Source organism: Cetorhinus maximus, chromosome 20 (genome assembly GCF_964194155.1).
Source record: "Cetorhinus maximus chromosome 20, sCetMax3.hap1.1, whole genome shotgun sequence".
Taxonomy (NCBI): domain Eukaryota; kingdom Metazoa; phylum Chordata; class Chondrichthyes; order Lamniformes; family Cetorhinidae; genus Cetorhinus; species Cetorhinus maximus.
In genome coordinates, this window is record NC_135898.1 from 58,047,279 (window position 1) to 58,073,082 (window position 25,804).

Here is a 25,804-nt window from a genome sequence, read left to right on the forward strand (position 1 = left end):
CACCCTCCACCAGTACAGGTACACTTACCTCAGTGGGTTCATGTTCTAGAGTAGGCTTGGGGTCACAACCTGGTGATCACATCATTGATACGGATCCACAGTTGGCGGTGGAAGTGACAGCCGAGGTCTCTGACACACAGAGAACTGCTAGAGACCAGGCCCCTGCTCAGTCCCATGTAGATGATGAGCCTCTGGTCTCGGCCCTAAGAGACATGTTGGAAGTGCACGGACAGGCAGGGGAACATCAGGCAGAGTTGCCAGAGGCCATGTGCAGGCTGGACTAAAGGCTGGAGGAGCCCGTCCACCTTCTGTCTGTTGTCGTGGCTCCAACATGTGAATGCTTGGCTGCCTCCATGGAAAGGGTGGCGGCCACCTTGGAGATGCAGATCCAGCAAAATGCACAGTGCCTGTCAGATATGCACTCAGACCTGCATCCTGTAGTTCTAGTCGCAGGTGCAGTGCAGCAATGGCTAGGTGAGAGGGGAATGGGGCACCTCGACCTCCTTATGGAGAAGGGGCACCTGGAGGAAGTCAGGGAGGTGCCATCTGGCACCCACAAGGAGGAAGCCAGCTAGGCACCCAGGGGCTTCATCCCAGGACACTCCAAAGGTTCCCTGATGCTCCACCTCACCTCTGCCAGTGACTCCATCACCCCTAGCAGGTCAGACCAAGGAGGATGCATCTGCATCTGAGCAGGAGACCCTTAGCAGGCTGGGGCCCTCTAGACTTCAGGCCACCAGAGGACGCCCACCAAAGTCATCACAGTCAACAGGGCAAAGCAGTCAGCAAGCTGCCTCCTCCTCAGCTGCAGATGTCAGGGCTGCACCTAGACATAGCGGTAGGAAAAGAAAGATTCAGAAGTACTGATGGTATAAAGGTGGCATGGGTGCACTCGTAAATATATGTTCACTTGCATTGTTTGGAAGTTTCCTGGATCCCTAGCTTGCTGCTAATTGATTCAATGATCATGGGTATTTAAGGATGTGGAACTTGGTCCCCCATCAGAGTCCAATAATGAACTCTTATAGATTCACTTCTCTCACATTATCAAGTGATTGCCCAATAATCCCACATGTGCAGGATTAAGCACCTGCCATCAGTTGTGAATGTGCTGCCTGGCCACACGGCATGCAAGCCATCACTTGCAGCTCAACATGTTCTGACCTTTGAAAATGTGTTCAGCAAGGTCATTGCATCTCCTGCTGCTGCTGCCCTGATGTGAGATCTGGGTGGATGCCACCAGTACTCGAGGGGAGTTAAATCTGCTAGGAGCGTGACAAGGAACACTGTAGATGCAGTTTCAGGTCTAAGAGAGTGTGAATCTTTACACTGTCTTCTTAACAGTAGAAAACCAGAGGCTGCCCCACATGTCAGGAGAAAGCTGTGATGAGCATGTTGAATAGTTAATGTCCTTCCTTTATAATTTATCATTTTGAGATAACATGCAGGTGAAGGATGCAAATAAGGAGGCAAGCAGCAAGTTAGCCTTGACTGCAAGAGGGATCGAGTGTGGGGTTGAAGAGGTGTGCGTGCAGTTGAGTGAAGCCTTTGTCAGACCTCACATGGAGATTTGTTTGGCCTGCCTGTCTCCTTATCAATGGTGGCAGTAGACCTCACAAAAAGGGCTTGCAACCAAAGTGCATTGAACATCATTGAAGGACTGGGGTCTTAGTCCATGAGGTGAGAGAGAGTAGAATGGGCCTGTGTGCTGGTCTGTGCCGAGGACTGTGAGGCTATCCATGTGAATCATCAGCAGCTCTAACAGGGCTCCGCAGGGTCCATGCAGGAAAGATGTTTACCTTGACTGGGGTTTCTACAATGATGGATCACAATCTCGCACTAATACTAAAGCTATTTAGGACTGAGATTTGTAGGAGTCTCTGCGATTGAAGGTCCGGAGTGGTTGCAACTCAGCAACCCATAGTGCAGGTGAGGCACTTCAGTGAGTGGACTACAAAGTTACCTCGAAACTTCTTGACATAATATAGATGTCAAGGGATATGGGTTTACTCTGGGCAAGTGGCAATCGGGTTGGGTGCAGAGACATGATCTTTCCTCATCAATCAGCATGGAGGAGTGATCTCGACGGGCCAAATTGTGTTCATATGCTGCTCCTCCCTTTGGGCCCATCTATCTGGTTCTGCCTGAAAGAGCTCTTTGCCAGGCTGGTCCCCCCCCCGTTTAGGAGCAGGTGTCAGGGTGACATGAATGCATCCCTCCCGAGTTTAGATTTGATTTTGCTTCCAAGTTGCCATGCAGATGGACTTGGTGAATGCATGGGTAAAATCTCAATTCTACTTACAGGTGCCCGAGGTTGTGGGGGAATGGAGTGCTGTGCGGGTTCTGTTGTGTGCATTTGGCACAAGGACTCTGTATATCAGCACAGTATGGCGTATGCAAAGGATCAAACCACCAGTCGGACAGACGGTAACTAGTGCAAGTTAATTCAGCTATCATAAATCAAGGTACATTCGAGAAAAATGATGTCTGTAACCAAAAAGGAGCTGGGGCCTTCCAGCCAGCAGAGGATAGAAAACCAAAAAAACTGAAAGAGATGTGTTGGCAGCTTGCTCTGCCTGGAATCTGGTAGCTATCAGATTGACACAGGCTTCTCTGCCATTTCGTAACCCTGCCATGGCCTCTGCATGTTACTCAGCGACATTCTGGCCCTCATCATCTCCATCCCTTCCTTACTGTCGGAGGAGACATCTCAGTCCTCAATGTCTCCCCCAGCCAAGACAACCCTTGCTTTGTGACGCTAGGTGTGCAAGGCACAGCAGACAACGATGATCTGATGCACTTACCGCTGGTGAGTATTGGAGAGCACCGCCTGAGCAGCCCAGACATCTGAACCTCACCTTTGAGCAGGCAATAGGCCTCCTAATGATGGATCTGGTGGGTCAGAATGTAGGTGTTGTGACAGCTCCCTGGGAACTGAGCACAAACAGTGCCTTCTTTGACCACACATGAGCTGTACAGCAGTTCCAGACCTTGCTTGGATCTTGATGTTATGAGACCCATGAATCAGGAACAAAACTGCTGCCATGTGGGCTTCACCGTACAGAGGAGAACACGACTGAGCATGGTTGTCATCCAGTTACCTCATTATTATTAGGGTGTCCCTTTAGTCAATCAATTGTACTGACCTTGAACTCCACCCACTCGAAAAGACCCTCCTCCCACTTTGAAGTATCGCAGCTTTAAATCAACTGCATTGCATTGCTGAGAATCAAAAAATGGTGTTTGTTACCTTTGAGACTCGCTTCACAACCTCCTATCCGCCTCCTGTTTTGTGAAAGGGAAATTGTGTTTAACCAACTTACTGGAGTTCTTTGAGGAAGTAACATGTGCTGTGGATAAAGGGGAACCAGTAGATGTACTGTACTTAGATTTCCAGAAGGCATTTGATAAAGTGCCACATCAAAGGTTATTGTGGAAAATAAAAGCTCATGGTATAGGGGTAACATATTGGCATGGATAGAAGAATGGCTGGCTAACAGGAAGCAGACAGTAGGTAAGAATGAGCCACAGGGATCAGTGCTAGGACCTCAACTACTTACAATTTATATAAATGACTTGGATGAAGGAATTGAATGGATGGTTGCCAAATTTGCCAATGACACAAAGATAGGTAGGGAAGTAAGTTGTGAAGAGAACATAAGGAGGCTACAAACAGATATAGAGAGGTTAAGTGAGTGGGCAAAGATCTAGCAGATGGAGTATAATGTGGAAAAATGTGAAATTGTCCATTTTGGAGGGAGGAATAAAAGAGAAGCATATTATCTAAATGGTGAGAAATTTCAGAGCTCTGAGGTGCAGAGGGATCTAGGTGTCCTAATGCATGAATCGCAAAAGGCTGTTATGCAAGTACAGCAAGTAATTAGGAAAGTTAACAGAATATTATTATTTATTGCAAGGGGAATTGAATACAAAAGTAGGGAGATTATGCTTCAGTTGTACAGGGCATTGGTGAGGCCACATCTGGAGTACTGTGTACAGTATTGGTCGCCTTATTTAAGGAAGGATGTAAATGCATTGGAAGCAGTTCAGAGAAGGTTTATCAGACTAATACCTGGAATGGGCAGGTTGTCTTATGAGGAAAGGTTGGATAGACTAGGCTTGTATCTGCTGGAGTTTAGAAGAGTAAGAGGTGACTTGATTGAAACATATAAGATCCTGAGGGGTCTTGACAGGGTGGATGTGGAGAGGATGTTTCCTCTTGTGGGAGAATCTAGAACTAGGGGTCACTATTTAAAAATAAAGGGTCGCCCATTTACAACAGAGATGAGGCGAAATTTTTTCTGAGGGTTGTGAGTCGGAACTCTCTTCCTGAAATGAGGGTAGAAGCAGAGTCTTTGAATATTTTTAAGGCAGAGGTAGATGGATTCTTGGTAAGCAAGGGGGTGATAGGTTATAAGGGGTGGGTGGGATGCACATTTCAGGTTACTATCGGATCAGCCATGATCTTATTAAATGGCAGAGCAGGCTCAAGGGGCTGAATGGCCCATTCCTCTCCTTGTTCTTATGGTTCCTGTCACACACCAATTTCCCCTCATCACCCTTGGCCTACCCAATATAACTATTCCTCTCCTCTCTGTCAGCCTTGAACCTCCCTCCGTTACCCTTGCACCTATTACCATCCACCTCCACACGTCTTTACCATCCCCATGTCTGCTCTGACCCCTCCTGTTATCCGATCCACTTGTTTCGTCTAGCTCTGTGACCTCGCCCCTGTGAAACCCTCAGCTACCTGATTATCACCCTGGACCTGCCACCCAAAACCCACTTCCCCCTCTGACCGTGACTGCTTCCTCCGCTGCACAGTGCCCTCAGTTCAACTCCCAGGACACCAGTGTTGACAGCACCAGCCATGCCCTCTAGGGCCATCTCTCTCTCTCTCCAACCATCCTTGCCTGGAAAGCCCCTCCCCCAACTAGCGAGCGCTGGCTCTTCGAAGGAGCAATTTATCTAGTTCCACTGCCCTCCCTTCTCCTAGTGACCCTACGCATTCTTACTTTTCAGATAATAATCCAATTCCCTCTTGAAAGCTTCATTTGAGTCTGCCTCCACCACTCTCAGGCAGTGCATTCCAGATCCTAGACACTTGCTGTGTGAAAAGGTTTTTCCTCATGTCATCATTGCTTTTTTTGCCAATTACCTTAAACATTTGCCCTCTGGTTCTCGATCCTTCCACCAACAGGAACAGTTGCTCCCTACCTAATCTGTCCCTCATGAGTTTGAAAACCTCAATCAAATTTCTTCCCAATCTTTTCTTCTTCAAGGAAAACAATCCCAACTTCTCCAATTTATCTACGTGACAGGACTGGAACCCGTGTCCTTGTGAAGAGGTTCAGCCGTGTTGTTAGGGAGGGTTTAAACTAAATTAGCAGGGGTATGGGCACCGGCGTATAAAAGCAGAAAAGAGGAGTAAGTGTATAAAGGAGTGACAGTGTTGGATAGTACTAGAGAAGGAGGTGGTACCATATTAGATAGGAGCAGGCTAAGAAAAAATATGTGGACTATAAAGCCAGAATGTATGTAAGTACACATCCCCTTGGAGATGAGCGACCATAATATGATAGAATTCTTCATCAATGTGGAGAGTGACGTAGTTGATTCTGAGAAGGTAAAGTCGCACGGGATCAGAGGTGAGCTGGCAAGATGGATACAGAATTGGCTTGGTCATAGAAGACAGAGGGTAGCAGTGGAAGGGTGCTTTTCAAAATGGAGAGCTGTGACTAGTGGTATTCCGCAGGGATCAGTGCTGGGACCTTTGCTGTTTGTAGTATACGTAAATGATTTGGAGGAAAATGTAACTGGGCTAATTATTAAGTTTGCAGACGACACTAAGGTTGGAGGAGTTGCAGATAGTGAAGAGGATTGTCAAAGGATACAACGGGATATAGATCGGTTGGAGATTTGGGCGGAGAAATGGCAGATGGAGTTTAATCCGGACAAATGCGAGGTAATGCATTTTGGAAGGTCTAATACAGGCAGGAATTATACAGTAAATGGCAGAACCCTTAAGTGCATTGACGGGCAGAGGGATGTAGGTGTACAGGTCCACAGGTCACTGAAAGTGGCAACGCAGGTGGATAAGGTAGTCAGGAAGACATATGGCATGCTTGCCTTCATTGGCAGGGGTATTGAGTATAAAAGCTGGGAAGTCATGCTGCAGCTGTATAGAACCTTGGTTAGGCCACACTTGGAATATTGCATGCAATTCTGGTCGCCACATTACCAGAAGGATATGGAGGCGTTGGAGAGGATGCAGAGGAGGTTTACCAGGATGCTGCCTGGTCTGGAGGTTATTAGCTATGAGGAGAGGTTGGAGAAACTCGGATTGTTCTCACTAGAGTGACGGAGATTGAGGGGCGACTTGATAGAAGTTTACAAAATTATGAGTGGCATGGACAGAGTAAATAGTCAGAAGCTTTTTCCCAGGGTGGAAGAGTCAATCACTAGGGGACATAGATTTAAGGTGAGAGGAGAAAACTATAGAGGAAATGTGTGGGGCAAGTTTTTTACGCAGAGGGTAGTGAGTGTCTGGAATTCGCTGCCAGAGGAAGTGGTGGAAGCAGGTACAATAGTAGTGTTTAAGAGGCAGCTTGACAAATACATGAATAGGATGGGAATAGAGGAATACGGACCCCGGAAGTGCAAAATGTTTTAGTTGACGGGCAATATGATCGGCGCAGGCTTGGAGGGCCGAAGGGCCTGTTCCTGTGCTGTATTTTTCTTTGTTCTTTATTCTTTGAATCCTAATAAAGGAAACTACAATGGTATAAGATGCGAATTGGCTACGATGGATTGGGAAACGTTACTTAAAGGGATGACGGTGGATAGGCAATGGCAAATGTTCAAAGAGCGCATAGGTGAACTGCAACAATTGTTTATTCCTGTCTGGCGCAAAAGTAAAATAGGAAAGGTGGCCAAACCATGGCTTACAAGGGAAATTAGAGATAGTATTAGATCCAAGGAAGAGGCATACAAATTGGCCAGAAAAAAACAACAGACCTGAGGATTGGGAGCACTTTAGAATTCAGCAAAGGAGGACTAAGTGATTGATTAAGAAGGGGAAAATAGAGTACGAGAGTCAGCTTGTGGGGAACATAAAAACTGACTGTAAAAGTTTCTATAGGTATATGAAGAGAAAAAGATTGGTGAAGACAAATGTAGGTCCCTTACAGTCTGAAACAGGAGAATTTATAATGGGGAACAAAGAAATGGCTGACCAACTAAATACATACTTTGGTTCTGTCTTCACAAAGGAGGACACAAATAATATACCAGAAATGTTGGGGAACACAAGGTTTAGTGAGAGGCAGGAACTGAAAGAAATCAGTATTAGTAGGGAAATGGTGTTGGAGAAATTGATGGGATTGAAGGCCGATAAATCCCCAGGCCTGATAATCTACACCCCAGAGTACTTAAGGAAGTGGCCCTAGAAATAGTGGATGCATTGGTGGTCATCTTCCGAGATTCTATAGACTCTGGAACAGTTCCTACAGATTGGACGGTAGCTAATGTAAGCCCACTATTTAAAAAGGGAGGTAAAGAGAAAACAGGAAATTATAGACCAGTCAGCCTGACATCAGTAGTGGGGAAAATTCTAGAGTCCATTATAAAGGATTTAATAGCTGAACACGTAGAAAACAGTTGCATGATTTGGACAGAGTCAGCATGGATTTACGAAAGGAAAATCATGCTTGACAAATCTACTGGAATTTTTTGAGAATGTAACAAGTAGAGTTGATGATGGGGAGCCAGTGGATGTGGTTTATTTGGACTTTCAGAAGGCATTCGACAAAGTCCCACATAAGAGATTAGCGTGTAAAGTTAAAGCACATGGGATTGGGGGTAGTGTATCGAGATGGATAGAAAATTGGTTAGCAGACAGGAAACAAAGAGTAGGAATAAACGGGTCTTTTTCCGAATGGCAGGCAGTGACTAGTGGGGCACCCAGAGAATGATGAGCCTGTGGAATTCGTGACCACAGAAAGTAGTTGAGGCCCAAACATTGTAAGTTTTCAAGAAGGAGTTAGATATAGCTCTTGGGGCAAAAGGGAAAAAAAGGATTTGGGGAGAAAGTGGGAGCAGGCTATTGAATTGGATGATCAGCCATGATCATAATGAATGGCGGAGCAGGCTCGAAGGGCTGAATGGCCTACTGCTACTATTTTCTATGTTTCCCTGTTTACACACACAAAGTGTGGTGAAAATGGTTGGTGAGCCACAAGCACTAATAGTTGTGCGGACATATGATGTAGTGGCAATAATGGAGATGCTTAAAAAGGGTGAGGACTGGGTGCTTAACAATCAGGGGAACAAAGTGTTCAGAAAAAGATAGAGAAGGGAAAAAGGGAGGTGGGGTGGCAGTACTGATTAGGAAAGATATGGTAGTATTAGAAAGAAAGCGTGTCCTTGAGTGGCAAAGACAGAGTTAGTTTGGTAAGAGTTGGGAAGCAAAAAAAGGGGATGATCAAGCCACTGGGGATTTCTAAAGGCTTCCAGATAGTGACAGTGAGAGAGGAGATTTGGTGCTGAGGTAGAGGGTGTCGTCAACATACATATGGAAACTAACACTGTGTTTTTGGATGGTATCACTGAGGGCAGGATGTAGTTATTTTTTGTTCATGGGATCTGGGCATCATTGATCAGGCCAGCATTTGTTGCCCATCCCTAATTGCCCTTGAGAAGATGTTAGTGGGCTGCCTTCTTGAACCGCTGCAGACCACATGATGTAGGTACACCCACAGTGCTATTAAGGAGGGAGTTCCAGGGTTTTGACTCAGTGACAGTGAAGGAACAGTGATATATTTCCAAGTCAGGATGGTGAGTGGCTTGGAGGAGAACTTCCAGGTGGTGGTGTTCCCATGTATCTACTGCCCTTATCCTTGTAGGTGGCAACGGTTGTGGGTTTGGAAGGTGCTGTCAAAGGAGCCTTGGTGAGTCACTGCAGTTCATCTTGTAGGGACATCCCACCCTGAAAGGATATTGGAGGGGAAGGATCCAGTTCATGTTGAAACCAACGACATAGGAAAGAGTAGACAAGACATTCTGTTTTGATAGTACCAGGAACTACGAGCTAAATTAAAGGACAGGACTCCAAGAGTTGTAATCTCTGGATTATTACCACAGACACATGCAAATTGGCATAGGGATAAGCAGATTAGGAAGGTGAACACAAGGTTGAAGGAGTGGTGTGGGGAAGAAGGAGTCCATTTCATGGGACACTGATGTCAGTACGGAGACAGGAAGGAACTCTACCACTGGGACAGGCTCCACCTGAACTGAGCTGGGACCTGGGAAATAGTGGAAAGGATAAATAGGGCAGCCACTCAGATTCAGAACAAGTGGGGAAGAGGGTTTAGGAGGAAGTGGAAGTAAAAATAATAATTTTTAAAAATGAAAGGGGAGAGAGTAGAGTAACAGTCAGAAATTGTGCTTTATGCTTTACAGGTGAAGGGAAAACTGAAAGTAATCAAAGTAAATAAACCAGAAGACAGGAATAGGAAATGTCTGAGTAAAACATTCGAGCTGAAGAGCAGGTTAGGGTGTGTGGTGCAAATAAGCGTTCTAAAGACAAACGCACAGAGTATAAGGAACAAATTGAATAAATTGCAGGCTCAAATTCAACTTGGAGGGCGTGACGTGGGAGCCAGTACTGAAAGATGGATGCAAGATGGTCAGAATTGGGAACTAAACATACCAGGTTATAATGTCTGTGGGAAAGATAGGAAAAATGGTCGCGATGGAGGAGTAGCATTAGTTATTAAAGGTGAAGTCACTTCAACGATAAGACAAGATGTAATGAGAGGTAAGCAGGCTGTGGAGACTTGATGGGTAGGATAAAGGAATGGAAAAGGTTTAAGACTTTAGTGGGAGTTGAGTAAAGGGCCCCTGGTAGTAGCCTTGAAGTGGCAAGTTGCACAAATGCAGAATCAGACAAGCATGTAGCAAAGGCAGGGTGGTTTTAAAGGGGGATTTTAACTCTCATACAGATTGGGATAAACAGACTAACACCCTCACTGTCTCCTTCCCTACCCCACAGTCTCTTCCATCCCTGTATAGTCTCCCTCCCTTCTACCCTTAGCCTGCCTCCCATATCCAGCCTTTGCTCCACTCTACACTCCCTCCTACCCTTTGCCTGCCTCCCCCGCCAGCCGCCGCTCCACCCTTTCACCCTACCCCCGCCTCCTGTGTCCAGCCTTCATGCAGCTTGTCCTACCAGCACCTGATATGAGTCACATTGAGAGAAGACAAAAGCAGCATCTACTGACCTCCAAGTTGTGGAAGTGATCAAGCTTGCCGGATGCACGCCACTTATATAGAGTCGTAAAAGTGAAAGGGAATGTTCTAATTTCTCGTTGGTGGGGAACTTAATTTGGAGGGGGAATTAATTCCAGCAAGGTGGCTTTTTAATGAGCATGCATGACATGCTAATGCATGCAAATGGTGTTTGCGACATTGTTCATCAGGAAAGCTCGACCTGCCTTTAACCTGTCTTGAAATTCCTGAGAACAGAATTCCTAAAGTTCGTCCCGCCGTCGGGAAACTGATTTTTGACCTCACGCCAAGCTTCCCACTGCTGGCAGGACCAGAAAATTCTGCCTTTTAAAGCTCAACTTAGTATAATGACCCTGTCGAATATACTGGGGGAAGTTCTAACCCACAAGGACAGGTAAGTTTGGGGCAAGTGGTAAGTAATACATTTTTAAATCTCACACTGGACTCCGAACCGTATGCTTGAGGTTTTAACTGAAGCAGCTCAGTCAGTAAAAGGCTGCGTATCCCTAATGTAACAGGATTTTAATGTCTAACCGATGGCGATTGTGTTTCCCTGCACTTGGGGAAACTGCGGATAGAAGAGGTAAGAAGAGGCTGATTCATGAGAAAGTGCATTTATTGCCCTCTTTGTGGGCCAGGATGAACAGGAGTATTACCCTCAGGCTCAACAAGCCTGAGTCTTTAAAAACCCTGTGATCTCCAGTTGCCCCCCCCACAACCCTTCCCAACCTCCCAGTAATTTCCAACTCATCCCATCCAGCCCTCGTCACCCCTATGATATCCTGTTTACCTGCAGCCCGCTCGTTGGCTGCTTTGCACCCCCCGACAGTCAGTCAGCCCGTCAATCAGGGTGGCTGTCAGGAGGGAAACCTGCTGAAAATTTTAGAAGATGCATTGCTGTTAGCTTCAGAAAGATGTCTGGGAATCTCTTACTTCCGAGTTTCTTGTTAGAAATTCTCCTCTCCATGGCTCCCAGCAAATATCAGGACCATTGTTTCTGAATATACAAATTAATTTTCTTTGACTATCATGTAATTTCTCATTATGGTTGAATCTACTTCAGACATAATCGCGGTCTAGGACCAATTCAGTTCATATAAATCACCTTCCTCCCTCTATCACTCAAATTTTATTTTTTTCAGACTTGATTATTAGTTGAATGAAAATACTGACGGCTGCAGCCTAGTTGATATTTTTCTTCACTTTACAGCATTGAAAGAATATTAATTTACTCACCAAGATATTGCTAAAGTTATTGGACACGTAAAGGCTTACAAAAGTATTTGATAAAACTTTCATTTGCTACACAGGTACAACACAAGTGATGAAAACCACACTAAAATGGATTACAATGTAACTTGTATGTAATGACATTGAAATTAAAATCTGACATTACACTTTTTGATCATTGGCTTCTCCAGGCAATAAAAAAATGTGTCCTTTTATATACAGCCTTTATTAGATTCTCAGCTTAGAGCACTTTATAAAAGCCACTCTAGCCTAGCAACAATAAAGTGTGTCCCAACCAGATCAATACTGTTTCAAGTTGTGGGGTTATCTGCCTTTTGGATGTCTGCCCACCAATGTTAACAACAATTCTTGCAAACACTTAGTTTGGTCTCTAACTTAAACCTCTCGTTACTTGAAGACCTGGTGTAAAAGGAGGGGGACTGCAGACAAAGAAAAAAGCAGACTTGCATTTGTATAGCACCTTTCAAAGTGTCCCAAGGCACCTTACAGCCAATGAAGTACTTTTTGAAGCACTCTGGTAATGCAGGAAATGCAGCAGCCAATTTTCACATAGCAAGTTCCCACAAGCAGCAATGTCATCATGATTACATAACTTGTTTTTTTTAGTGGTGCTGGTTGAAGGGCTATGTGAGTGCTAACTCTGATACAGTTGACACCTTCACAGAAAGTGAAATCAGAAACCCATCTGAAGCTCAAGGCTAATATCACCTGCTTTCTGTCATGTTTTCACAGCCAATGTATTCATTGGAACAAAGGTATACTTTGAGCCTCAAAAATATCACACGCCATACTTTGTGGTGCCTCTTTTAAGTGTCTCTTGTAGGCAGCATTTTAGCATATGCTTATATTCTGTTTCACCAAAGGCCTAGTGGAACAGTCTGTCAGTCAATATCAGTGATCCAGAGAAAGTCAGCACCTCACAATGTGCTGGATAATTTGCGCCAAATTTCACAAGCAACAACACAGTCCGACATGATCCGGATGATGTAGACAGTGAACTAAACATAGCAACAGGACAATAACATTGCATTGGGCAAGTGATGGTGGCAAAGGAACTGCAGGAAGCTTCTGACTGGAGTTTGCCTTCAGCTGCAGTGCCAAGGGCTGCATGTGGTCAGTTTACCTCTATCGCAGGCTTGTCCAACCTTTTCGCATGAGGGGCCGAATTTCAATTTTTTTCTCATTCAAGGGGCTGATGAGCAAAGTTCGGAAAGATGAGGTTTGGCACATTAAACATGAATTTCGAAGCAAAGTTGAAGTATGAAGAAACAAAACAATTTGCTGAGCAAAAAAGAAAAGCAACGTCAAAGCAATAAATTGTTAATCTTAAAAAATGAGTAATTGATGAAGATGACCATTAGCGTGTGAGAGGGTGAATGTGAGTCTAGCTCACTCCCAGTCTCAAGGGGGATCTCTCACTCACCCTCACCCACTGTGACGGGTGTGAGGGTGAGGTTATTGAGCATCCTGAGACAGGGAGTGAGCCTCACACATGATCACTCTCACTCATGCACATGCGCTTTCTCTCTCCTGATACCCCACCCCCACCCCCACCCCCACTGCCTGGCAGTCTCTCTCTCCACCCACCCCCCCATCGCCCAGCAGTCTCTCTCCCCCCAACACCGCTCAGCAATCTCTCTCCCCCCCCAACACCATCCAGCAGTCTCTCTCCCCCCCAACACCATCCAGCAGTCTCCCTCCCCCCAACACCGCTCAGCAATCTCTCTCCCCCCCAACACCATCCAGCAGTCTCTCTCCCCGCTACACTGCCCGGCAGTCTCTCTCCCCCCAACTTCATCTGGCAGTCTCTCTCCCCCCAACTTCACCTGGCAGTCTCTCTCCCCCCAACTTCACCTGGCAGTCTCTCTCCCCCCAACTTCACCTGGCAGTCTCTCTCCCCCCAACTTCACCTGGCAGTCTCTCTCCCCCCAACTTCGCCTGGAAGTCTCTCTCCCCCCAACTTCACCTGGCAGTCTCTCTCCCCCCAACTTCACCTGGCAGTCTCTCTCCCCCCAACTTCACCTGGCAGTCTCTCTCCCCCCAACTTCACCTGGCAGTCTTTCTCCCCCCAACTTCACCTGGCAGTCTCTCTCCCCCCAACTTCGCCTAGCAGTCTCTCTCCCCCAACTTCACCTGGCAGTCTCTCTCCCCCCAACTTCGCCTAGCAGTCTCTCTCCCCCCAACTTCACCTGGCAGTCTCTCTCCCCCCAACTTCACCTGGCAGTCTCTCTCCCCCCAACTTCGCCTAGCAGTCTCTCTCCCCCCAACTTCACCTGGCAGTCTCTCTCCCCCCAACTTCACCTGGCAGTCTCTCTCCCCCCAACTTCGCCTAGCAGTCTCTCTCCCTTTCTCTTGGTCTGTCTCCCGCACCTCCCTGAAAGGCTCTCTTCTTCCCCTGCAGACTCACCGCTGCCCCCAGTGTTCGGGCCTCAGGCTGAATGAAACATACTGATGGCTACTCGATCCTCCAATCACAGAATGTTTCTCTCCCAAATTTGTTGCTGATAGGCTCACTAGTGACTGAAGGAGCAGCTCATTGCACCTCTTCCACTTACCAGCATTTTGAACACTGGCTCCGCGGGTCAGAGAGGCTTAGTGGGCTGGATCAGGCCTGCGGGCAGGGGAATGGACAAGCCTGCTCTAGTGTCATCTGGCAGCTCTGCTTGGTTCCTTTTTTAAAATTCCTCCATTAAATAAGAGTGAGGAGTCACTGAAAGCAGTTTCCCTGGCTTAGCAACAATAAACTGACACAGTTACTGTCAAGTCTCACTTCCGAATACACAAGAACCTTACTGGCTTTCGACATCCATTGGAAATGGTTGAGTTAAATACACAGCAAATGAGGTGCATGAAGCCAGTAACATTGCAAGCTCTCCTCTTAACTAGTGTTCAGATTGGCAATGAGCTGGACTCAATCTATGCTTAAAAACACAGCAGTTGGTGACAAACCCAGCACAAGTTCCGAGTGCTAGCTGCTCTCAGCAAGTGGGAAGCTACGTGTTCAGCAGCTCATAAAATTACTGCTCCTGACCAGTCAATTTCCACAAAGCAAAAAGCCAATGTCAATTTCAAGGTTATCCCTAATACCAGAACACCTCCAGTCAGGGACAACTAGAGAGAAAGCAGCTAACTAGAAACCAGGGACATATTTCCAATTTCTACCGTACACATAAATTCATCTCCTGGCACAATCTCAATTTTGTTTTCAGGTAGGAGCATGTCACTGAATAAGAAAGGGCCTGAATGATAAAAATCTCACTCATTTACATCTCAATAAAGTCTAAAATGGCTCTTATTAAAGAGGTTTTGCAGTCTCTATACTGAAAATTACAGAGCATAGAAATAATCAATGTTTGGAAGTCCTGTGTGGTCCTGTAGTGACATTTTTCTTAAAAGTAGTGGCCTATCTATGGACAGTGGTCATGTTAGTGTACTCCCTCCCAACCTTCACATAACTCTGCACTTTGTCAATTTCTGGGGCACGTTCATCTCCATTAACATCGCATGCAGAAACACAACCAGTTCAACCACATATTATGATCTCTTTGAAGTCAGTTGCCTCAAATTTGCTTATTTTCCATTATCCCTGATCTTTTGCACACAGTCTGAGTAAGGAGTCCTCTTGCATGATATTAATCTCTTAATTGTTCAAAAAAAATCCACATGTCCAGCATTTTGTTACCTTTGTCTGCCACACACATGACAATCTACCTTAATATGGACTCTACCTATTAAATCCACTGAGGGGAAATGTGGTAGAATTTCCTGCTGACTCAAATATAATCTGGTTCTTTGTTTGTTTGGCCAACCTGGATCATTGATTTTGCTGAACCCAATGCTACATAATGCGATAGAATTCACAGTACTGCTAATCTTAACATGTTGTACTAAACTAGGACAACTTACCTTCCCACTATTAATTTAATCGTATTGGTAAAGATTCCATTCAGAGCAAGGGCCAGAGAAACAGCTAAATATTAAAAAAGAAACACAGGCATTATAAGATGCACTCAAACTAAAGCAGATAGAACAATACAAAAATACAAGTGAATTTGAAAAAAGTCAACATACACCGAGTGAATACTTTACCTAAACAGGCCTCCTTAATCTCTGTTTTATCTGTCCTTCGAATTATTTTGACCACAAAGATCACCGCCAGGGGTGTGAGGAATGAAATGGCCTGTGGAAACAGGTGCACAATAGGTATAGGCAGATTTAGAATTCCACCTACAGGATTAACACTGAATGCTACAAATCACATACAATATCTGACATCTGATATCTGTTACTGGTGTCAACTGGTGTCATCTAATGCACTCCTAGTGCTGTTGCTAAAGTAATTTAGATATGTAATAAAGGGCATAATAGGAAGAGTTAATTAAACAGCAAACTAAATAAATGTATCCATTCGTCATTCTTTTATATCCCATACATGGCAGGTGTAGAGTCTCTTCCGTGACTGTCACTCTACTGCTAATGTATGCTGCTTTTATTGTTTCAAACATTCTTCCACCTCAAGATAAATGGAGGTCACTGATGTCAGTACATTTACCAGTACATAATGATCCAACAATGACTTGTCCTCACTCAGTGTTAATTACATATAATTCACCAAGGAAAACTGGAGTCTCACTGAATGGATGTCAACAAGCGTTTTGTACATAGCATTTTTAGCTGCCATTGATGTGCTTCATGAGTTAGCAGTATTCAATATGAAAGATAAATACAGGAGAGATACACATGAAAATAAGGAAAGGAGGGAGTGATCAAAGCTGAAATCCAATTACCATGTGCTAACAATTTATAAATTGCACAAAAAATTAAATGTGCATTGGTCTAACACCAAGATTAGATTTTTTAAAAAGAAAAACATGCATTTATATAGCACCTTTCACAACTACAGGACACCCTAAAGCATTTTACAGCTAATGAATTGGTTTTGAAGTGTAGTCACTGTTGTAATATAGGGAAAAAAGGCAGCCAATTTGCACACAGCAAACTCCCACAAACAGCAAAGTGGTAACAATCAGATGCTTTGCTTTTGTGATGCCGATTGAGGGGTAAATATTGGCCAGGATATCTGGGATAATTCCCCAGTTCCCTTTGGAAATAGTGCCATGGGATCTTTCATGTCCACTCGAGAGGGTAGGCCAGGCCAAGCCTCGGCTTAATTGCTCATCCAAAGACAGTATTGCTGACAGTGCAGCACTCCCTCAGTACTGCTCACGTCCTGGAGTGGAAATTGAAGCCAGAACATTCTGACTCAGGTGATTCCTTCCTATATTTATATTACATTGGAGATTTTTAATTTAAGTCATTGTATTTGATAGCTCTTTATCCATGGTCTATATCTAGCATCAAGTTAGAAGTGGGGATGTTCTCTGTTGATTGCACAATGTTCAGAGCTCCTCAGTCCAGTGTCCATATGCAACAATGTATTCAGACTTGGGCTTATTAGTAGCAAGGAATATCTATGGTACACAAATGCCAGGCAATGACCCTCTCCAACAAGAGAGAATCTAACCATCTCCTTTGACATCCAATGACATTACTATCACTGAATCCCACATTATCAACATCCAGGGGGTTACCATTGGCCAGAAACTGAACTGGTCCAGCCATGTAAATCCTGTGGCTACAAGAGCAGGTCAGAGGTTGGAAACTTTGAGGCAAGTAACTCATCTCCTGACTCCCTAAAGCCATCTATAAGACACAAGTCAGGAGTGTGATGGAATACTCTCCACTTGCCTGGATGAGTGCAACTCTAACAACTCTCAAGAAGCTTGACGTCATCCAGAACAAAGCAACCTGCTTGATTGGCACTCCATCCAGAAACAATTCACTCCCTCCACCACCAACGCACATGTGGCAGCAGTATGTACCATCTACAAGATGCACTGCAGGAACTCATTAAGCTGCTTTGACAGCACATTCCAAACTCGTGACCTCTATCACCTAGGGCAAGGGCAGCAGACGCAAGGGAATGCCATGACCTACAAATTCTCCTCCAAGCCACACACCATCCTGAGCTGGAATATTATCATTGTTTCCTCACTGTCGTTGGGGTAAAATCCTGGAGGTATCTCTCTTAAAATTATATTTTTATTTGTTAATTCCATGTCTTCCTCACGATCTTCAGTTGAAAGAAGACTTAAGGTGGATTTTAAGGGGGGCAGATTGCCTGCCCCTGCCCCCTCAATCTAAAAGTCAGTCAGCATCCCACAAACCAGGAATCCAGCTGCCCCACAGCATAAATTCACTGGGGGCTGCCTTAATTAGTTGAGAGTGGGACTGACCCCATCAGGTAGGATGTCCTGCCTGAAAAAGCTGTAGGGTTCTGTAGCCTCAGCAGCACCTAGTGGCCACTGCTGGGACTACAACCAGTCACCATGAAGAAGTGAAGATGCACGGATACTGGATGTAATGTAAGTCCAGGGATTTTGGGTGGGCACAGCTGCGAAACCCCAGCGAGTAGGGGAAGAACATTTGGGGGCCATGTTAGAGAGGCCAGGGTGGGAGGCATAAAGGGGGAGGGTTCTATCTTTGGGGGGTGGGTGGGGTGGGGGGAGGGGTTGCCCCCGATTGGGACATGGCTCCCCCAAAAGAGGAACCCCTTCCTGCCCAACAGCAGCCCATGAAGTCTAAGCTGCCTGCCGGGCTGCTCGCCTTTCTTCTGCCTTCCCTATCAGGCCAAAAAATTACAGTAGAGGTAAAATGTGGCCCTTAAATTGCAAGTAATTGTTCACTTAAGGGCCTCAATAGGCCCAAGGAGGGCCGGCTGCCTAAAGTCTTACCTGGCCCCCTATAGTATGGGGGACAGGTTGGAGATGGGTGGGAAGGTGGCGAGCTGGCCATCCACTTTACTTTACGTGCTCCCTTGCCTTCAAATGTGCCGCTGGAGTGCCATAAAATGTAGCCTTGTATTTATATAACACTTCTCATGACCACTGGATGTCTCAAAACACTTTCCAGCCAATGAAGTACATTTGAAGTGTTATCTCTATTATAATGTGGGAAACACAGCAGCCAATTTGGGCACAGCAAACTACCACAAACAGCAAAGTGATAATGACCAGATATTATGACTTTGTTATGTTCATTGAGGGCTAAATATTGGCCAAGGCACCAGGGATAACCCCCTTGCTCTTCTTCAAAATAGTGCCAAAGGATCTTTTACATCCACCAGATGGGGCCCTCACTTTAACATCTCATCTGAAAGACAGCATCTCCAACAGTGCAGCAATCCTTCTGCACTGGAGTGTCAGCCTTGAATTTTGCACTCAAATCCTGGGGTGGGACTTGAACTCAGAAGCTTGTGATTCAGAGGTGAGAGTGCTACCAACTGAGCCACAGCTGAGGTAGTTCAGTGTTAGTTATATCTTTTTTCATGTTAGGAGGCATAGCAGTGAGGTGTACCCTCTTTGATGGATCAAGGATACCAATGCTTTGCTATTATGAATAATGTCAAACATGTTTACAATCAGTGTATCCATGTATCCAGAGTATCTTTAAGATTGTATGAGAGAGGAAGGAATATAGGAAGTAGGAATTCTACGTTTTGAGATCCTGAGAAAAAAATGCAGGCAGAGGAGATTGAGTAATGAGTATTTATTTCAGCAGCACCCAATCTCGTGTTTAGGTTCATACTTAACACATTATACTTGATACAGAATGTAAGAAAAAAAAACATGCAAGACATATGTTAGAAACTTACTCTCCATCAAATTCTCCCTCTTCTTTATCAATATCAATTAGGTTAGTAATTTATTGTCTAGCTGTAAAGAAATATTTTCCACATTTCTAAATCCGGCATTGTATTATTTAGTATTAGTCTGTGTTAAAAGGTACTGAATGTTACATGCTTGAGTTTAGTTCCTATCTAGGTGAAAATAATGATTTGAGTCTGCAAATTAAAATTTGAGAATTATTTGTGTGATTACAGTTTAAAAAGTAGAAATTCTGCCAGCTGTTAATAAAAAATTAATATTTTATACGTTGAAGGCTAGCGTATGTAGTGAATCATTCATATAAGTATTCTAAGACAAGCACGGCTACGAGAGTGACTGTCTTATTTCCAGTTTTGGTTGCCACCTAATTGCAACTGAAGTCAGAACATCATACGATGAGAAGGGATGAAAGCTGAGACAAGGAATAATTCAATCTCAGTAGGAACACTGCAGCGAGAGAGAAAAAAAACTGTTCACGCTTCAGTCTCTGCTGCTCAGAGTTTATTACCATATATCAGACACGGGTAGCAGCAAATACAATTAGTTTCTCAAAATCCTACATATACTATATGTCAGCATAATCTTTTTACATGAAAAGCTTTCCTCGGGCTGTGAATATAATGGCTGCAACATTTGGAAAATCCATTACTCAAGATCTTGCTTGGCCACACTTTTAATTGCTGTGGCCTTATTCTATACATTTTTCACTCCCATTACTATTTGAGCTGCAGCTACCATTTGTAGTACTTGTCGTAACATCTTCATAGCACGAACTCTATTGTATGAAAAAAAAATTGTGTATCCAGCTGAAATCTTGATACCATTAATGGTAAAGGTTAAAGGCTTAAATTTAAAATAACTCAATTTCAGCTTTCAATATACAAAGCTACTTCTGAGGAATGTGTATTATCCAAATGGACTGTCATGTATAATGTGGAACAAAACTGAAATATTCAATGACCAAATATGCAAAATGTTGAGAATTATTTTGGCCAACCAGGCGTCTGATATTCATGAAAACCCATCAATATGGTTAAATGACTCAGAACTAAACTGAGAATTCCACATAATTAATTTTTCTCTTTCACTACAGATGTATTTATCTCATCGAAGTCCAAAGCACCTGGGCACTATTGATGATTTGTTGATGGGAGGCAATGCTTAGGGAGCCTTGAGTATGCATAGGAACACAGCTGGAATTTAAACAGCTTAAACCACACAGTTTAGCAGCGTTTCTACATGTCCAACTAGGACAACTCTATCTATTAGGCCATTTGTTTGGATGCAAAATGGAGCTGTATGGAAGGAGTCCCCCCCCCCCCCCCCACCCCATAACAGATCTCTACATCAATGAGCCAGGCTAGCTGGATTTGTCTAGTTCTGTTAACAAGGGCCAGAGTTTCAAAGGGCTGCGATGTCAGGACACAGTGCAGCAGGGATTTGAAAATTGTGCTCGGGATCCTGCCGCCTCCGGAACAATTTGCAAATTTCAAAGGGCCAGACAGGGGGAAGGGACTGTAAAAGTTTGAGCCTCTTCTTAACACTATTTTTTCTATTGATAAGACACCACGGTTCCCATGCTTGAAACTTTGCATCCTAATCTGTACTCCGTCTTTGTTAATGTGTCCTAATGATTTCCAGGGCCTTCTTACTCCTCCTCCTCCAGGTACCATACGCCCTAAGAGGGTGTTGGCGACCATGGACTTCCATTGGATTGGTCCATGATTATGCTTGGCAATGTACTGCAGTGGTTTGCCGTTGCCTTCGGCAGTATGACTGACCAGGAAATTCTCCTGCTTTTACTGTCTGCCATCAGGTATATTGGAAGGATTTCCAGGCTGATAATCAACCTGTTTGGCCACATTATGAATGCACCTTCCATGGCCATCAAGTCCCGAAGTGAGGCATGAGTCCAGGGCTTCTGTGTTACCCATTGTACCACAAGACCTCTCTCCTTTTTACTAAGTGTTCATTTTGAAATTGAGTGAAGGAAGAAAACTTCCATTTTAGCTCTATTTCAAAATTGTATGGAATAGAATAGCTCCCTAATTTGTCCCAGGGAGGGTTGTCGGTGTTAACTGTTACCATTTTTTTTCTTTATTCTTTCATGGGATGTGGGCGTCACCAGCAAAGGCAGAGTTTCTTGCCCATCCCTAATTTCCCTTGAACTGAGTGGCTTGCTAGACCATTTCAGAGGGCTGTTAAGAGTCAGCCACATTGCTGTGGGTCTGGAGTCACATGTAGGCCAGACTGGGTAAGGATGGAAGATTTCCTTCTCTAAAGGACATTAGTAAACCAGATGGGTTTTTGCAACAATTGATGATAGTTGTCATGGTCACCATTACTGAGACTAGCTTGATATTCCAGATTTATTGATTGAATTTAAATTTTACCACCTGCTGTTGTTGGATTTGAACCCATGTCTGCAGACTATTAGCTTGGGCCTCTAGATTGCTATTCCAGTAATATTACCACTATGTCACCGTCTCCCCCATATTGCCAGGCACAAAGCCCACCAAAGTTGATAATCTAGCCCAAAAGCAAACTACTGCAGATGCTGGAAATCTGAAATAAAAACTGAAAATGCTGGAAATACTCAGCAGGTCAGGCGGCATCTGTGGAGAGAGAAACCGAGTTTGTTTCAGGTCAATGATCTTTCATACAAACTGTGGCTGTGAAAATAAGTTTTGCTAGACACCTAGGGAAACTATAAGTAATGGAGATGAACAAAGTAAAAGGGACAAAACAAAAATTGCATTGGAGAGAAGACCAGAACTTTGAGAAGGTGGGTGTCCCTGGAAGAGAAATGGCAGTGAATTAAACCCTAATACAAAAGCAAAATAATGTAATTACTGAGAACCTGAACTAAAAGCAGAAAATAACAGAAATACTCAGCAGATCTGGTAGCATCTACAGAGAGAAAACGAGTTTCAGGTCAATGATCTTTCAAATCATAAAATAAGAGGCTTGACTTTTGCAAATAAATCAAATGCTGTCCCTATTGCAGGCTAGATCTGGGAACGAAACAAGCAAATAAATCAGCGCCTACAGCGATGGAGATAGACCCAGTGCCAGGTGAATTTTCAAAATGACAATACTTTTCCCTGAGACATACAGTATTTACTGAATGTTAGTGTGTAGGGCAGAAATTGTGACTTAATAATGTTTCCAAAATTTGATGAGATTGAGGGTGACTGCAGGAAAAAAAGGACTAAAGCGATGTTAAATGTTAACAAAGAGCTGGATCAAATTCTAGATGTTATCATAAAAGAGCAACCGGAAAGCTGGATAATAAAAATCTTTGAGCCTTTCATCAGTTAAAAAGAAAGATCAATTTGTTAGATTGGTGGAATTGAAAAGAACAGGTTGGGCTAAAAAGCTAGAGTGGCTCAAAAGATTCTCATAAATTTAAAATTAAAACATATCTCAAAACACCCAGTAACCAATGAAAATCTGTTATACGATTCTGGGTGGGTAAGTTTTTCTGCTGGGAGCACAAAATCAGACCTTTCTCTTCTGTGTTGACCCCAGTAAATCTAATTACAGCATCATGATACACCTATTATAAATCAGCCTGGTGAACCACAAATAACCCTCTATTGATTTTAGACTAACAGTGGTAATCTGTCCAATTACAAGAAGGCAGGCAACTTTAATACTTCTAACAAAAAAAGCCTTTGAGCTATAAAGTGAGTTTATGATTTTATTTCTGTCCAGAATGATTGTTCCAGATTGATTGTTAATTTATATTAAGCAAAATCAATTAATGCAATTCAAGCCATAAAACAACTGCCCTCTAGGCGCTTTGAAAGCCGTCTTTTACAGTTTCACAAGATACAGGAGGGGACGCAAATCTTTCAACTCAAACTGGCTTCCCCTTAATTGACAGCTGCTATGTGGGAGCTCAGAAGTTAGCTGGCAATTTTGCTGCAGTCATTATCAAGCCTTTAAACTAATTATGTTGAGGTTTAGAATAGATAATACCTCCTCTAAGGTAGGTAACTTTAATCAAACACTCAGCTGTTCTATAGCCAAGGGGCAAGGTACAAACAAAAAGTAACCTCAATTCAGCTAATGGATGTAGATCCTTAAAATGCTTTTATGCCAATGAAGAAAATATCACAAATACAAGTTGGCAAAAATACAGTCCTATCCAGCATTAGAAAATTTCTACTCACAGGGATTTCAGAAACAAAATGATGGAACAGAATGCCAACTCAAAAGTTTTAAGTATTTCAGGAGGGACGGACTAGGTCAGAAAGAGAGGAAGTGTAGTCCCAAAATGGTAAGGGATGATGTGGCAGTAACTAAATCCATCAGTGTACAATTAATTCAAATTGATTGTGCTTATTTATTAATTAGCAGCTTTTATAGGCCTCCAGGACCAAGAGCTCTTGGTGATGAAGTACTTTTGTCAGATATGGTTACAGCATCTACATTAGGTCTGTAGCATGGAGGGTCTTCAACTTGCGCTGTGGGCCAATGGTAAATGATCACGTATCAAGATTCTCTTTCACTCTCTTCCCCTGCTGACTCCTCACTGGGGTGGAAGTACCTTGCTGAAGTGCTGGTTCCTTTTGTCAGAGGTAGGCTGGATTTTCCCAGCCCCTTGGAGACGGAGTTGGAGAGTTATGTTGGGACAGCTCCCCAATACAGTCCTGTCAACGGGAAACTTTCCTGGTGGTAACAGGATCTGTGCTCACTCCACTAAAGTAGGCAGTCAATTAGAGTGGTTAAGGCCCCAATCAGGGGTGATTTTGTGGTGTCACCGTAACTTTCCCACCGCTGGAGCTGTCCCTGCTATGTGTGGGGACTGCCTAGGGCAGGCCAGGATGGCTGACAGAGCCGGTGGCTCCATACCCAAATGATGGCGCCATTGAAAAGGCCGCAGCCTCATCAGAGCCTCCATGTTGAGGCACCTTCATGGTCTCTGACCTGCCTAAGCAAAGCCCACCTCTCCTTATAGGGCTGAGGCTCCACAGCCACCAGCCCTCTGATTGGGCCTGCAGCATCAGGAGCCCGCCTACCACCATTAATTGGACAGTGAGTGCAGAGGCAGCTAATTTGAAGGCCACCCTCCTGAAGATTGCACCGCCAGTCTCAACAAGCGCAGGTTCGAGACCCTCATTTGATGCCGACATCGGCATCCCAAAGGCTGCAGGAAAATCTAGCCTGAGTGTCAGAAGGCATCAAAGCTGAACAAAATCTTCATGCACTTGCACTTCCAGCATAGATCGCAGGTTGATATTTAGGAGCGTCAAATCCAGCCAATTTTTCTCTCATGAGTTCAGGGATGCTAGTTTGTCATGTCCCTACCACCACCACCACCACTCAGATCAACAAGCTCATTAAAAATTGAGAATCAAGTGTGGTTCTTTTTTTGCTCTATTTGGCTCAGCAATTCATAGGATAATTGGAATCAAAGGAGGCTCATTCTTACATTTCTTTACTTCAGCGATGACCTGCGGTGAATGTTTGAGATGGCCTTCCGTTATTTGTCCTGATCCAATCGCTTTGTGAGTGAAGGACTTCAACAAATTGCTAATTAATTTTTAGGTCAGCTTCATGCAGTTGACATTTTGTGGAGTGTGAAAATAATCATTGATTATACCCTGAAGGCTTTTACAAGTATTGATTGCAGTCTGCTTACTAGACATTCAGAGCCATACACTTCCACTACCAGTTTGTGATAATATAGTGGACAGTGGCCATAATTACCAATATTCACAACTCTGTAGTCAGAGGAACCATTTGCATTTGTGTTTTACATTGCCAAGCAAGCCACTTCTTATTCTCTCATCTTGTTGAGCAACTAACTGCACAGCAAGGGTGAGAGAATTGGGGGGGGGGGGGTGGGGATGACATGTCAACTAGATCCTGAATAACTTATTACATCTCTGAAACCTACAGCTGAGAGGTCCTAATTACCTCACTATGAAGCATTATATCCATTTTTGCCCCATATATCTAGATATGTAACTTGAGGATATGTTACTGTGACCACAATGCAGAGGGACATTTGTAAATGTGAAAGGGACCACTTGAATGACACTTGCAGCTCCTGTTTTGGGGAGATCTCAGTCATGCAGGCAGTGAGCAGATCTGGATTTCCTCAAAATATGTACATTTGAGGGCTCTTTGGAAAATGAGTTACAAACACCATACAGCTCAGAAGCCAGTTAGTCTTAACTGTTCTATGCTCGTGTATATGTCCCTTCCATCCTACTTCCCCTAACCCATCAGCATAACATTCTAATCCTTTCTCCCTCATGTATTTATCTGGCTTCTACTTAATTACACTATTCGCCTCAATTAGTCTGTGCGTAGCAAGTTCAAATTCTAAATTAACTTAATTGGCTTGATTTTTTTTTGCTGATGGTTGCACAGCATCTGAACATTGAGAGAGCAGCTGTTAGATGGAAAGTTACTATCTGGAATTGGATAAGTGGCACTGTGAGTGCAATCATGGGTAGGTAGTGCATGGAAAATTTCATGCGGTTGGTTAAATTAGCTCTTCCCCAGCTATTGTTGTCTGT

At 44.1% G+C, this 25,804-nt stretch overlaps 1 protein-coding gene across 1 annotated transcript in view; it reads right to left on the reverse strand.

Moving 5' to 3' along the window:
• The window catches only part of plpp4 (phospholipid phosphatase 4), a 253,224-nt gene that overhangs the window by 146,677 nt on the left and 80,743 nt on the right, over positions 1 to 25,804 (reverse strand). Inside the window, exons 3-4 of the mRNA XM_078564769.1 lie at positions 15,631 to 15,721; positions 15,448 to 15,511 (exon numbers count right to left, since the gene is read on the reverse strand). Of these exons, the coding sequence (XP_078420895.1) occupies positions 15,448 to 15,511; positions 15,631 to 15,721 (155 nt within the window). The remainder of the gene's footprint in view (positions 1 to 15,447; positions 15,512 to 15,630; positions 15,722 to 25,804) is intronic.